Source organism: Penaeus vannamei, chromosome 6, assembly GCF_042767895.1.
Source record: "Penaeus vannamei isolate JL-2024 chromosome 6, ASM4276789v1, whole genome shotgun sequence".
NCBI classification, from domain to species: Eukaryota; Metazoa; Arthropoda; class Malacostraca; order Decapoda; family Penaeidae; genus Penaeus; species Penaeus vannamei.
Genome location: NC_091554.1, coordinates 32339380 through 32354379, shown reverse-complemented (window position 1 = coordinate 32354379; position 15000 = coordinate 32339380). Strand labels below are relative to the sequence as shown.

At 36.3% G+C, this 15000-nt stretch overlaps 1 protein-coding gene across 2 annotated transcripts in view; it reads right to left on the bottom strand.

Moving 5' to 3' along the window:
- Hyccin (PI4KA lipid kinase complex subunit hyccin) overlaps positions 1 to 15000 on the bottom strand; it is a 65576-nt gene that overhangs the window by 8936 nt on the left and 41640 nt on the right. For both annotated transcript variants that reach the window (XM_070122864.1, XM_070122865.1), the window contains exons 7-11: positions 14279 to 14356; positions 11914 to 12009; positions 10529 to 10659; positions 10293 to 10409; positions 1 to 3206 (exon numbers count right to left, since the gene is read on the bottom strand). The exon at positions 1 to 3206 is cut by the window's left edge and continues 8936 nt beyond it. In XM_070122864.1, the coding sequence (XP_069978965.1) occupies positions 2566 to 3206; positions 10293 to 10409; positions 10529 to 10659; positions 11914 to 12009; positions 14279 to 14356 (1063 nt within the window). In that variant the 3' untranslated portion in view covers positions 1 to 2565. The remainder of the gene's footprint in view (positions 3207 to 10292; positions 10410 to 10528; positions 10660 to 11913; positions 12010 to 14278; positions 14357 to 15000) is intronic.

The following is a 15000-nucleotide window of genomic DNA, read 5'->3' as shown; positions in this document are numbered from 1 at the left end:
CAATGCTAATAATATTGTTCAACACAATGACATCTATCAATATATTAATTTCTCTATAATGATAAGTTATTCATGCAAGTGATGTGATAATAATAACAAAATAACATAAATGAAACCTGCTGTAATAGACATTACAGTACTCAATATTTGAAAAAAATGTAGGATTTGGGGAAAATGATTTAAAATCTTTTATAAATCTCCAAAACAAAAACTACATCAAATCATGACTACCAAAAAATAATAATGATATCATGTTCACCATATTCTACACATCTATTACAACTTCCAACCCTCTTAAATAAGAAGCAATCATTGTGTGGCATTGCAAGGAATACTGAGGCACGAGTAAATGCAAATTGTGGTCTTTAAATTCCTTCACTTTTCTCTTTACATATATATATAAGAAAAAAATAATTCAGTGAATAAAATTAATAAAAGCTACCAACTGCTCAAGACATTAAATATCCTGTTGACCACAAAAATTTTAAGGGCATAGGATATGAAGTCTGTAACAAGAGATTGCCACAGGTTCCCACTGGATATCCTATACTTACTACTAAAGTTTCCTACAGTCTCCTAATATCACTATAAGGCGACACAGAGGACAGGAAATTGATGATTTCTGACACCGACACAGGACTGATGAGAGCAGGACAAGAAGTTTCACAAAAATATTCATAAAAATACAAAATGGATATTCTTCTTTGTGTGGAAAATTAATGTAAAACTTACAGATAAACATATAAAATGAAATATAATGATAAAAGGCATATGTGACTAAAAGGTGAATAATCAAAGCAAGACTATCTGAAGTACATACATAATTTTAAGTGAAAAAAATATTATAGAACAGATTCAATAAGGAAGAGCACTTAATATGTCTAAGACATAATGCACTGATTTTATAAGAGGTATTTTAAGTTAAAAATTACTTTTTAGTTACAAAAAAAATCTAAACTCAAAAGATGCTTAAGAAGAAAATAAAAATACCAAAATGCAGGAGACAGTAATGTAAAACAAGACAAAACTTTTGTAATCAAACTCTAAAGCCTCAGCAGAGGTCAAGATGGTTTGTCCCTCTGTGTATTTGATAATTTAAAAAAAGGTAATAATTAATGTTCCACTTTATTACACACTGTCCAGACATGGTCTTGTAAACACAATGCTCATGTGGCCTGAAAACATCACTGCCTTGAGTGACAGTGATACGGGACATCTATGTATGTAAATGTGTGCATACACTTTTCTGCATGACTAAATATGAATCTATATCTATAAATATATATAGACAAATAGAGGAATTGATAACTTTGCGTCTATAAATATATAGACATATACACTCAACATATGCCTGAGTATCAGTATGTTTGTAAGCATTTGAATATTGCTCAACTCGTGTACACAATGCATATCCCACAGAAGTTTAAAAAGAATGAAGGGGGAGGAGAGGGAAGGAGAAGGAGAGGGAGAGAGAGGGAGAGGGAGGGAGAGGGAGAGAGAGGGAGAGGGAGAGGGAGGGAGAGAGGGAGAGGGAGAGGGAGAGGGAGAGGGAGAGGTAGAGAGAGAGGGAGAGGGAGAGGTTGAGAGAGAGAGAGGGAGAGGGAGTGAGAGCGAAAGAGAGAGGGAGAGGGAGTGAGAGCGAAAGAGAGAGGGAGAGGGAGTGAGAACGAAAGAGAGAGGGAGAGGGTGCGAGAACGAAAGAGAGAGGGAGAGGGAATGAGAGACAGAGAGGGAGAGGGAGTGAGAGAGAGAGGGAGAGGGAGTGAGAGAGAGAGAGAGAGAGAGAGAGAGAGAGAGAGAGAGAGAGAGGGAGAGAGAGAGAGAGAGAGAGAGAGAGAGAGAGAGAGAGAGAGAGAGAGAGAGAGAGAGAGAGAGAGAGAGAGAAAATGAATGAGTGTGAGTGTGAGTGTGAGAGTGTGAATGTGAGTGTGTGTGAGTGTGGGAGCGAGAGAGAGAGAGTGCGTGCGTGTGTGCATGTGTGTGTGCATGTGTGTGTGCATGTGCATGTGTGTGTGTGTGTGTGTGTGTGTGTGTGTGTGTGTGTGTGTGTGTGTGTGTGTGTGTGTGTGTGTGTGTGCGTGTGCGTGTGCGTGTGTGTGTGTGTGTGCGTGCATGTCTAAGTCTATGTGTCTCTCCATGTGTCACTGTATGCATTAGTGTATGTGTCAAAGAATGTACAGGGATGTGTGCACGTGAGTGTGTGTTGAGTATTTCATGGTGTGTTGAGTGTGTGTTGAGTATTTCATGGTGTGTTGAGTGTGTGGTAAGTGTGAAAGTGTTAGTGTACATGTGAGTGCAAGTGTGGGTGTAAGTGAGTGAGTGTGTATATGTGCATATGCATGCATCTGTATATATATGAATTCATAAAATGAACTGGCAGGCATAATATTCACATACATATTATGTGCCTGCACACATACATACATATAACCTGCTAGGAGTATACAAGGTACCACTACACCTTCAAAACCATTTATTAATAAATCTATAAATGCAACATCTCATAACTTTTGTATCCACAACATTCACCAATTCTGCAAACCTCAAAAACAGCAGTCAGCAACTTCAAACCACTTTGGCTACATGGTTCTGGCTGCCATTGGTTTCAAGAGGACTCCTGGTTTGGTGCCCAACATGGTCAGACATATCCTCCTCGACCTTACCTTCCTCGTTTTCGCTGGTGGGTGGGGTATAGTCCTCAGCACTGTTACTGGTCTCATAGTGCCTTGGGGACTTGATGATCACCTTCATCTCAAACTGCTGCTGCTGTGACTGTTGTTGCTGGTTTGTGATGATGGTCACATCAGTGCCCCCCCCATCGGAGTCACTGTTCATTATGGCACTGTTGCGATTGCTGCTGGTTCCATTTCTGTTCTCCTTATCTTTGTCTTTGTCCTTATCATGCTTGTGTTTCTCTCTCTTTTCACTTCGCTTCTCACTCTCCTTCTTATCTCCATTTTTAGCCTTTTCTTTGTCTCTTCTCTTAACCAGATTTGGAATAGGAATGTTTGTGGAAACAAATTTTTTCTCCTTGCCTTCTTTCTCCTTCTCCTTATCTTTGTCCCTACCATCTTTATCTTTGATATCCTTTTCTCTCCCTGATCCTTGAGGAGTTCGAATAGGTTTGCTCTTATCATCAAGGTCTCCTTCTTCACAAATTGAAGTAAGAGGCTTCCCGTCCTCTGTGTGTTGGATAGGAATATCATCTGCAACAGGAAGGTGTGATATAAATTGTGCTATGGGACACCACAATGACAGAGAAACAAAAATAAGTGACATGTATATAAATTAAAGAGTGCAAAAACTGTGAGAAATAATAGATAGATTAAAAAAACAAATGATACAAACGTTAATAAGAAACGTCAATTTGTAAAGTGTATAATAACACACACTAAGTTGTACATTTCAGGGAATAATGATGAACTTTCACATACAGACTGTATTAAACTTAAAAAATATACATACATGTATATAAAAAAGAAAAAAATAATTAATAAAGAACAAAAATCTATATATAAAAAAATATATGCACACACACATAACCAAACTCACACACATACACTGCACAAATGCACACACACACACACACACACACACACACACACACACACACACACACACACACACACATGCACACAAACAAACAAACACACACACACACATGCACACATACATACACATACACACACACCCACACACATACACACACACACACACACACACACACACACACACACACACACACACACACACACACACACACACATGTACAAAAACACACACACAAACACACATACGCACACACATACACACATACGCACACACATACACACAGACACACAAACACACGCACGCACACATATACACACACGTGTGTGCAGAAACACACAAACATGCACACACACAGACATAGACACAGACACTGACACACACACAGACACACACACACACAGACACACACACACATACACACACAGACTCACACACGCACGCGCACGCACATATCTACTCACACAAACACAACTTCTCACACACACACATACACAGACACGTGTATGCACACACACAAACAAACATGCACACACACACAGATACACACACACACACACACACACACACACATATGCAAACATGTACACACACACACACACACACACACACACACACACACACACACACACACACACACACACACACACACACACACACACACACACGCACGCGCGCATGCACATATGTACTCACACAAACACACATACTCACACACACACATACACAGACACGTGTGTGCAAACAAACAAACAAACAAACACACACACTCATGTATATACACATGCACGCACATACTCACACAAATGCACAAACGCACACACGCATGCATGTACACACGCACAGACACACATACACACATGCATGCATACATGTACTCACACAAATGCACAAACACACACACACATGCATACACATATACACACATGCATTCCACACATACTCACACGCACACACAGAAAAAAAAAAAAAAAAAAAAAAAAAAAAAAAAAAATAGCGACTTGAGTAGACATCATAGATATAACTTAAAGTTGGTATTAAATTTTGTTAATCATACTGATGATAAGGTAAAAACATTACTAAAATTTTTAAATACTGAGCTGCCATAACAACAAACAATAAAAAAAAAATCTGAAAATAGTAAGAGCAATAATAATGATAATAATTGTATTACTACTGATGATAATAATAACAATAATAATAGTAATAATAATAATAATAACAACAATAATAATGACAATGATAATACTAACAATAAAAATAGTACAATGATAGTCGAGGAAGGAAACTCATCATTATCCCCATACTGTCAGAACAGGGACTAACCAATATATCTTCAAAGGAGATCAAAAAACAAAATACTGAAGGGTGCTGAAACTCAAGAGACACAGCAGAGCAGTGTTTCATCACAAACATACTTACAAGAGTTAAAACCAAGATTATAAAGGTGGTCATATGAAAATATTGCTGCCATGGGTGCAACAGATGAAACAGCCTACAGTAATACTAATCAACCTATCAACCTTATCACATTAGCAATAACTATCATCCAAAAACATTACCAGTACTCTTCTTAAAGTATTCTTAAGCATTCCTAGTTACATGGGTTTATTTCCTGCTGAGAATAATCTATTACTGAGGATTTTTTCTTTAAACAAACTTATGTAAATTCAAAAATTTGATACAATGCAGCTACACATAAAACTCATACAACAAGCCTAAAACTGACAATAAGAGGAAGAAATGTAAGAAAGCCATGCTAATATTCTTAATAATATATACACAACTAATTAGACAGGCAGAACAGATCTATGAAGCATGTGAACAAGACATCACTTACTATTGTGTCAAACCTCTAGCCACACCATCAGTCTGGCCCCTCACTTCACTTTCCATTAGACCTCCAGTTATAGTTTATACTGGTGTAAGCTACAAATCTTATTTGTAATTGTTAGAACCATTCTATTTCCTTTTTTAATGTTCTACCACTTAATATAGTGATGAATATGGAACTGTTTTTTTGTTTGTTTTTTTCTTTTGCAGACAGCTCGTATTGATATTGGTATATGAAAAGAAATGAAAAGTCCCTTCTAATGACATTTACTTTTGTCTTAAGATTGGTAGATTGCATAAAATGCCTTCCTCATATATCCCAATAGCCTTCTTCCATCATGTGACCATCAACCACAATGCTCCTTGGCCTTATAGTGCGTCCTGAAAGGTCAGCAGAGTAGCGATTAAGGACTTTACTTGGTGTTGAAGGTGCTGATTGGTGTTGTAGAGCACTAAATCTGCGTCCAGAGTCAGAGGAGTGACGCGTGTGTCCCGGATACCTAACATCCACACTATGGCAAGGCGATGAAGGATCTGAGCTATCCAATGAGCCATCGCCATCTGTTGTCACAGCATGCTGAGTCCGTGGTCTATGACTGTGACTTGGAGACAAATTTTGCAAGGCAGTAAAGGGATTATGAGATTTCAAAAAAACAATGAGCTTCTTTTCCGAACTTGGAGAGTGATCTCTAGGTGATGATTCTGAGGACAGACATGGTGACTCACCTGGTTTATGGAGATGGCTCTCAAGAGTGCTTTGCCCACCAGATGGAGTTCGTTTATGTTTACGTCCCAAGTGTAGGTCAAGGAAATGTGCTTTTGGTGACATAGAACCACTCTCCTGTTTATTACTACCTCCTGCCCGGAATGACAAGTTAGGAGAATCTCCACTTTTGCTGTAATGAAGGTCAAAGCCTGCAGGACCACCTGAGGGTGTTCGCCTATGTTTCCTAGCCATATGCAAATCAACAAGGATACCTTTTGGAGACTGAGAACCTACTTCCTTGTTCTGACGAGGAGATACACATGGTGAGTCTCCTGCCTTTGCATCATTTCCAACTTGAGGCCCTGTGGGTGACTTCCTATGTTTGCGTACCAAGTGCAGATCCAAAAGGTGGCCTTTTGGAGACTGAGAGCCACCTTCTTGTTTAGCACTTATTGGCCTTAGGCTAGTATCATCTGCTCTTCGAGAATCAGCACCTTTAAAGATCTTTGCCTCAGGTATCATTTTGAGTGCATTAATTCCCATTTGTGGAGTGAGCCGAGAGAAGGAGGAGCCAGCTGGTGGTGTAGCAGGACCAGAGGGTTGTGGGTAGCCCTGAGATGCTGCCTGAGACCGCGGAGAATCCCGCCAAATATCCACATAACGCTCGAAGGCAAATGGATCTTCCTCATCACCAGTATACTCTAACAGATCATCTACCATGCCGCATGCAATAAACGTGCAACATATATTAATAATCAACATTTACGGTGTTTATATGGAGAGTAATTAATCTGGGCTCAAGTTACATATCAGGCCTTGAAGCGTCTAACTCTTAGAAAATTTATTCCCTCTGGTCATGAACATGGATCATCTGGGAAGTGGTGATGGAGTTGACCAGGTACACACGGTTTTATAAATAAGTGCCCCATTCATTTTATGCTCTACTTCATCGAAATTGTAAGGAACAAAGTTCATAATGTTGTTTCTATCATAAATATAAAAAAGGTAATGTGTCACAATACACTGACAACTAAAATGGTAAGTGAGACAAAAATGATAATAAAGTAAAAACTATCTAAAAATCTATGCAGTTTCATAATACCACCAGGGACATTACTAATTAAACATTTTGGCAACAGAGTAAACATGTTCAAAGCCATTACCTTGTGCATTACAGTAAGTACACCATGAATAAGTAAGTACTGGATGTTGCACCTCAAAACAAGAATCATCTGGTATCTGATATGTTATCTCTTAACCTCCAAAAGCCATAATTACCCCAAACTTATTTGAACAAGCAATTGCATTTTAAGTTAGAAATTTGTATACTTATGCAAATTAATCTTTACAGTCAAATCAGCATGCACCAACATGGTCCTACTGGGAGTACAAATTGTAAAAGTGCAGTATACAACACAAGATAAACACTATAATGTAAATTAGTAAGACCCTTTCCTTTTCTGTGAATGTAAGATGAATGAATCACAAAACCTCATTTACGGTACTCTTTCAGTTTTTCACACTTCTATACTCACAATGAGGTGAGATCTCATTGCCAAAAATAGTTTTCAGTACCCAATACAATTTCTTGTGTAAAAAGCTTTAAGGGTTAAACTATTTTAAAATACATTTAAGGACTATTTTTCTGCACTGTTGCCAAAACTTTTATATAAAACATGTGTGCCTACAGCTATGAGACAAATGTGCTGGTCCTAAAGCATGTGTTTTCTAGTACTTTTCAATGCATTCACTGGTATAAGAAACAATGAATCAAAGCAAAAAATTACTAACAAAACCATTGTTCTTACAAAAATTTAATTAAGCCTATATTTCTCTAGAGCACATAATTATTCATAAAAGGAACAAGTCTTTTCTGCTTTCCAATTTTCTTTTCCACTATAAATTCTAAATAATAAATAATATAGTTACAAAGCCATTATAAATTATTCAATCACAATCTCATATAAATTATCCTGAACTTTTAATAATTAGACACAGATTTGGCTAAGAGAAGCCTCTAATCAGACATCAAAATCTGCCAGAATTCAGGAAATACCACCAACAGTTTGAAATATGAAAAAATACATAAAAAGAGGAAAAAATTGGGCAATGAAAATTTTAAAATCTGTCCATGCTCAGGTAGTTCTTTTAGCATCTTGTTGCCTACCTTTTCAGGATTTATATTAGCCATTTGGCTCATAATGCTGACAAGGGAATTTCCTTAGTAAGGCACTTATGACGCGGGGGGTAGGGGTGGGTGGGACAAAGACGGAGAGCTACAGTATGGGTGGGATGGGCAAAGCATCATTTTGCTCTAGATGCTTGAGCACATTTGTACGAGGGGGGTCACCCTGGTCACTCCACCACACCAATTTCCCTCTAGAAATATGAAGAGGTGGCTGTCAGATGACTGGTCATAGGGGCAGGGAAGGGATATGGGTCTAAGACTGTATATAGGCCTTCTACTTTTGGGTTTAAAAAATAGACCAGTGTATTCTCATTCTCCTTTTTCAACAGCTGAATATCATGTTGCTTTTTCAAAAGCTTATCTAAAATTGTTTCATTAATCTGTCACCATAAACATTTCTCTTGAAACAAAATCAAATGCTTTGTTTTCTAAAATCAGTTGAATCTTAAAACAGTCTGCCACCAGAAAAATATCAAAACAATTAAAACAAAGAAAAATTACATAAAATAAAAATAAAAATTACATAAAAAATCATAATGGGGTAAAAACAGAGACAAAAAAATAATTTAAAAAAATAAATAAAAAATATAAATACTGATGCTTTTCCTAATGCAAATCACTAGTGTTGTCAAACTGATCATCTGGCACAAGTCCAATCTGACAAGACACAACAACTAACATACACTAACACTATAAACTAGTGTAGCAATAATGCTTCTTAATTTGGGGCACTCATATTCTTGCATCCTTTTGCTGTTATAAAGTGTTGTTGGCAATCTTGCTGGTAAAGTTGAAATTCTATTAGTTACATATCTTAGCTAAGAATGCTTGTAAAAATGTAACAATCAACCATTTGATAATGGAGTCTATTACAAGAACTGTTCCTAAAGAACAAAGCTTTATCCCTTTAACTGAGAGTTGTTAGGTTCTTATAGTAGTTACCATACATAAAGGAAACAATAAAGCCAATAAAAATACAAATTTGGCAAAGGAAAAATCCTAGTAGGAAATAAAATCTGTAATTATCTGCATATATTTACTCTTTACTTAAACAAAAATATCAAGAACCTTTTCTTAAATCAGGCTAATTTAGACCTTAAGTTTCTATGTCCATGCAACTACTATAAAATTAACTCAGTCTAGGGTCAACACGGACACAACACAATACAGGCTCAAATTCTAAAACATGCTATCAGGATTTTTTTCCATCACTCATCTTCCAGTAATAATGCCTGTTCCTCTTTGTATGGAAGAATTTTCTTATACCATAAAACTGCAAATTCTAATTAGCTCTGGTAATTAGGTTTCTTGCATATGTTTCATAATTTGAGCCATTAAAAAGAAGCAGAAATCATTGCTAAATCAATGTAATAGAAAATATATTAATATATAATATCTGGAATATATTACATCCATTCCCTAAAACTTGCTTGCAAAAAATATGCTAAAAGTTACAAGTAGTAAAACTAAATCTAAGACATATACTGTGTCTATGTCAATTATTAAAATTTATATACTTTTAAGTTGCCAGGTGATGTTGGTGCTCTCCTTTATGATAAAATTCAAGTCATCACTATAGAGGTAAAAAAAGGTGAGCTACATCATGTTTACATACTTATTTACTGGGGCAGTACAATTAGTAAATCACTTGTTTCTGAGACAATATTTCTCACAAACACTGAGATTTAAATAAACCATCAAATATTTGTTATTGAACTAATAAAGACCACATACAGAAACATTCTAGGCCAAGTTCATAACTGGTGAAGAGCATTTCAACTGTTTTCTATATAGCTAAAATTTAGTATCCTGATGTTCGGAACCTCTATTATATATAGATATTCAAAACATTAATAATTTGTACTATGAATCTGAATTATTATACACGATTGATTGAAGAACAGCAACTTGCATTCTGCACATTATCAACTGTACAAAGTTCTATTATTTTTTTTTTAGTTTTTCCAAAATTACCAAATCACTCCTGTAGTAAAGTTTCTCCTGAAAATCACCTACCTGGCAATTTTTTGGTTCTGAAGGATGCATTTGTGATGAAAGATTTTGAAAGTGGTGCTGTTGTAGTCAATGGTGTGAGAGCAACACTAATACCCATTGGTCCATCACTTGGTTGGCCTATGAAAAAAAGTAAGGGGGACAAAGACTCATTATAATAGCAAAACATTTTCCAATGCAAGTCTAAGATAGCATCATATCTTCCAGAAGGTGTAATTTCAAATCATGTGATTACTTACCACTAGGATTCACTTTGAGGGAATTTTTGATGGCATTTGTCATCAGAAGAACATCACCAAACAGTTCATATTGTGCCCTCATGTGCAAATCCTCCAGGGCTTGTATGCCTAAACTTGCAAATTCATTGAACCTGGAAAAAGTTGATACAGTTTCACATCACATCAGGTACCATTATCTTTGCTTGATACATTCAATATGGAAAGACTGGGAATAAATAGAACATCTAAGTTCACATAATAAAAAAGGCAGCCTTCAGTAGACAACAGAGGACTTCAATAGCCTATGACAGAATCAAGCTTAAAAATAAGAGAGAATGGGAAGAAGATGAAGAAAAAGAGATGAAAAAAGAGAGGAAACGGTAATTTCATTCTTATTTATTCATGATCACCATCACAACCTTGTGCAAAGCACTTACTTCCAAACATTATACAATATGCATGAATCAAAAAAGGTTTTTTATCCATGCATTACCTACAAATCAAATCTTAATCAGACTAAGGAGAAAGGGGACACAAGTATTCTCTTTACGATAATGTTTTATCTGGTGAAAACAGACAAGGTAAAAGATAAAGAAAAAAAGAAAAGAAAAGAGGGAAAACAATTTTTTTCTAATCAGTGAATTCCTGGACAATCAGGTTTATGAACAGAGGATGTGACAGTAACTACATTCACTACATTTAGCTCAATTACTCCCCAGTAGTCCACTGTAGGTATATGTGGTGCTACACTACCCTGTGGTGAAGAAATAAAAAATCAAAATGAGAAGCTGTCCAGTGCCAGCACCCAGCCAGCTGCAACAAAGGGACAATTCAAATCATCAGTTAATATGTGGCTTGTTTTATTTTTGTTTTAATCACCCTTCAATCCCAAGCTGACCCATGCTGACCAGATGCTGCATCTTATGTCCTGATGGAACAGTTGAGAGAAATGCTTACTTTGGGATATTAACAAGCATTCTCAACTCTTGCCATCACAAAAAAATTTAAATACAAATTAGATCATTATATTTATTGCACTGTAAATTCTACTAAAATAATGATTTATGACATTGGGACTTAAGTGCATCTGTGTATGTGAACACTGCATAATGGAATGAAACAAAATAAAAATGAGAATACATATATGGAAAACAAATCTAAAATCTTGGCCAATGTTGGACATGAGTTGTTCACATGTACATTACAGGGGTTCATCATGTTGGTGAAATGATGTACAAGCATACCATCTCCCAAGGGATTGTGGCAGCACTGCACTGTCTGTGTACATAAAATCATACAAGTATATAAAAATGTACCACCACCCTTCATGCATCCTTGCAGCTCAATATAACTGAAGGAATGAGCGCATGGCAAGCACCAACAAAGCTGGTATTTAATGACACTACCTGCGCAGTTTGACATGAGGGCTATGGTAACACTGTCCAGCACAATTCGGCATCATAGCTGGGCACTGTGTTCCTCCTCCTTTGGCAGCATTGTGGCTGTAAATGAATTAATGTTGGCATTTTTTTTTCCTGTTTATTTGTTAGGGTTGATAGGGACTATCAGGGATGGAAATCTATTTTCTTACCACTGTATTCTAAGGCAAGAGGAAGAGAAGGTTAATGCAAACAGCAGAAAGGGAACCCATACCAGACAGGATGACTGAAGCCCAATTAGCGGATAGGGTATCTCAACCACCGATTAATCCACTGACCTGCAGTGTGGTCAATGTCCCATCACCAAATACTAATTAAGTGGGGGATATATATAAGGGTCTTACCAAGTGGCTTAAAGTTTTCCTACAATTAGCTGATATACCTGAGATATGCTAAGAGTATCATAATGGAATCTGTCTGTTATCTAGAGAGTCAAACCATCTACAGATATCAATGTAGCATCATTTGTATTACATGTTTTTACTTCATTCCATTGCAACTTGTTGACATGAGTATATAATTAATACCTAGAAATTGTTCTCAACAAACAAATCACTTTGCACCATATTATCAAATAAACCAATGATTTTTCAATGCTGAAATAAACTATCTAACAAATTTGTGTTTGACTGTGATTGCAATAAACTAAAAAACAGTAGGTAGTTGCACTACCTTTAATTTTTAAAATCATCTACCTCTCAAAATAAAACAAAATAGCCTTGTATTTGTATTCTATTGTGCATACAGACTTTAATTCTTCACTTGGTAAGCCCTTTCCCTCTATGCAGGGTCAATGCAAAAGCTAGCATTCTGTATTTATGCTCATAGGCGTATGATGAGAGGCTTTCTTTAATTCAGAACTGCTCTCTACATGTACATTCACTTTATCATTTGCTACTGGTGCTAAAATGTGCTGGCACTACTTAAATTTTGAGAGTTCATTTTCTTTGTGCAATCTATTAACTCTCTTTATCACAATCTTTTTAAAGATATATTTAACAATATATATTTTATAATCAGCAGTAACATTTATAGATTTTCTTTTTCTAATACATGTCAGTTCTCGACCATAATATTAAAGTGCATTCCACCTTGTTACATTACGAACATTACTTACTACAGCCTATCTTTTGGAATTATAAAACACATTAACCAACCGGCACTTTTGGCATCCATTCTTACCATGGCAAATTGTGATCCTAATGATGTTTGGCACTATAGCTTATCAGTCCCGCGCTATCTGCTTATCGGACGGAGATTTTTTATCTCCAACAATCATATGGCAACAATCATATGGCTAAATTTCATGGCACTGGCATGTAAAGTGAGGTTAAACCTTCACTTTTTAAAGGTGTTGAAAATGATAACCAAATAAAAGCTTTGAGGTACCTAATGTTGTCCGCAAACTACCGAACGAGCCAAGCGCAAACAGGGGAACTACCAATTGGCACCAACAATCCCGTCTTTTTGATTAGTGGCCGCACAGACAGGATCAAAAAGGCAACTGTAGTTTAACCCTTAAATTAAGCTACCACATGCCTCACTAGAGGTCTGCTTGGCAGTCTACAACATGCCTCTTCAGAGCCAGATATACAAATGAATGTAGCAAACATTTGAAATATTTTCACCATTTCTTCTCCCAAGCCCCCTCTATTATCCCTGACATTCTTCAACATCCTACAGCAAACCAAACCTTGTGTTATAACTGCTATATAGACAACTAAGCTCTGCTTGGGTTTTCAAAATGTTATATCTTGCTTATTTTTGGACATCTGTTTACTTTTAAAACTCAAATTGCAGAAAAATACATAATACTAGTCAAGAAGAACTGAAATTATTTTTGTTATACAAAAGCAGTTTTCAAGATTTTTTTTTACTCCCATGTGGTTTTTCAACTCTTCTTCTACTGTAAAGGGTTAATTGTAACAACACAAAGAGGCAGATGCATGTGACTATGAGTCTAATGGCCAAGTGATCTGTGGGGGATTTTATTTGAAGAAAGGCAGTTTGGTTGAACATGTCTATCTAATCAATATTCCAGCTCATTTCTCTGTATGCCTAAATGCAAATATAATTTTTTTTTAAGGAAAAGAATAGTCACTCATCAGCACCATTTAATCAATAGCTGCCCTGCAATAAAGTAAGTGAAAGAGTAAAGTAAGGAGTCTTAGCAATAAGGTATGTTTTGTCTTTTCATAGGTAACAGCTTACAGGTTCTCCAGCCACTGCAGCTTCATGGAAAAAAAGACCAACCATCCTGAGTAATGGAAGGGTGGCTAAAAGTGCATGCTAATGAATTGGGGAAAATCAGGATATAAAAAGTTCAACGCACCTTGAGTAGTGGAAGTGTGAAAGTGGCATGCTAATGGACATGAGCGAGGGCAGGTCATGCAGACTTCGCTCAGCCGGTCTGCAATAACACAAGTATTGGCAGGTCATTCAAAGAGTCTGTGCAGAAGTGACAGCCTATTGGGGAAAGACGTCTGTGCGTCCATGCGCATGCTGAATTCCAGATATTAAATCAATTTGATACACAACTTCAAAACACACCTTTACTATTAAATAAAAACAAAGAAAGATTTATTCAAGCCTTAAAAATCCAAATATCAAAGTTTTAAATGACAAGCTCAATAAGTGAAGTTAATAGATATAAATCATCAATAATCACCATACAAAGTATAAAGAAAATGCTGCATGCTATAATATGCAATCTACTCTTTCATTAGCTAATGCGCACATAATGAACACCAAATACACACAAAAGGCAATATATATATCTTATCAAAATTTAACATGCTAAATAGGAAAGTGACGTAAGAAATACTTTTCAAAGAAAATTAAACTGAATTATTTACTCTTTACTAAAGAGTTGAGAGGTTAAGTTCTGTTAAGCCTGTTTTATCATTCACATAAACTGCTAGTTCATTCTAAAACCAGCTTATATTCATCAACTCAGCAGATGTCATTTAAGTAATTCTTATGTAATCAAATATCAATGTCTCCCTATGGTGTTGATGCTCTAATATCTTGATCTTATTAGTCATATGTTTGCAT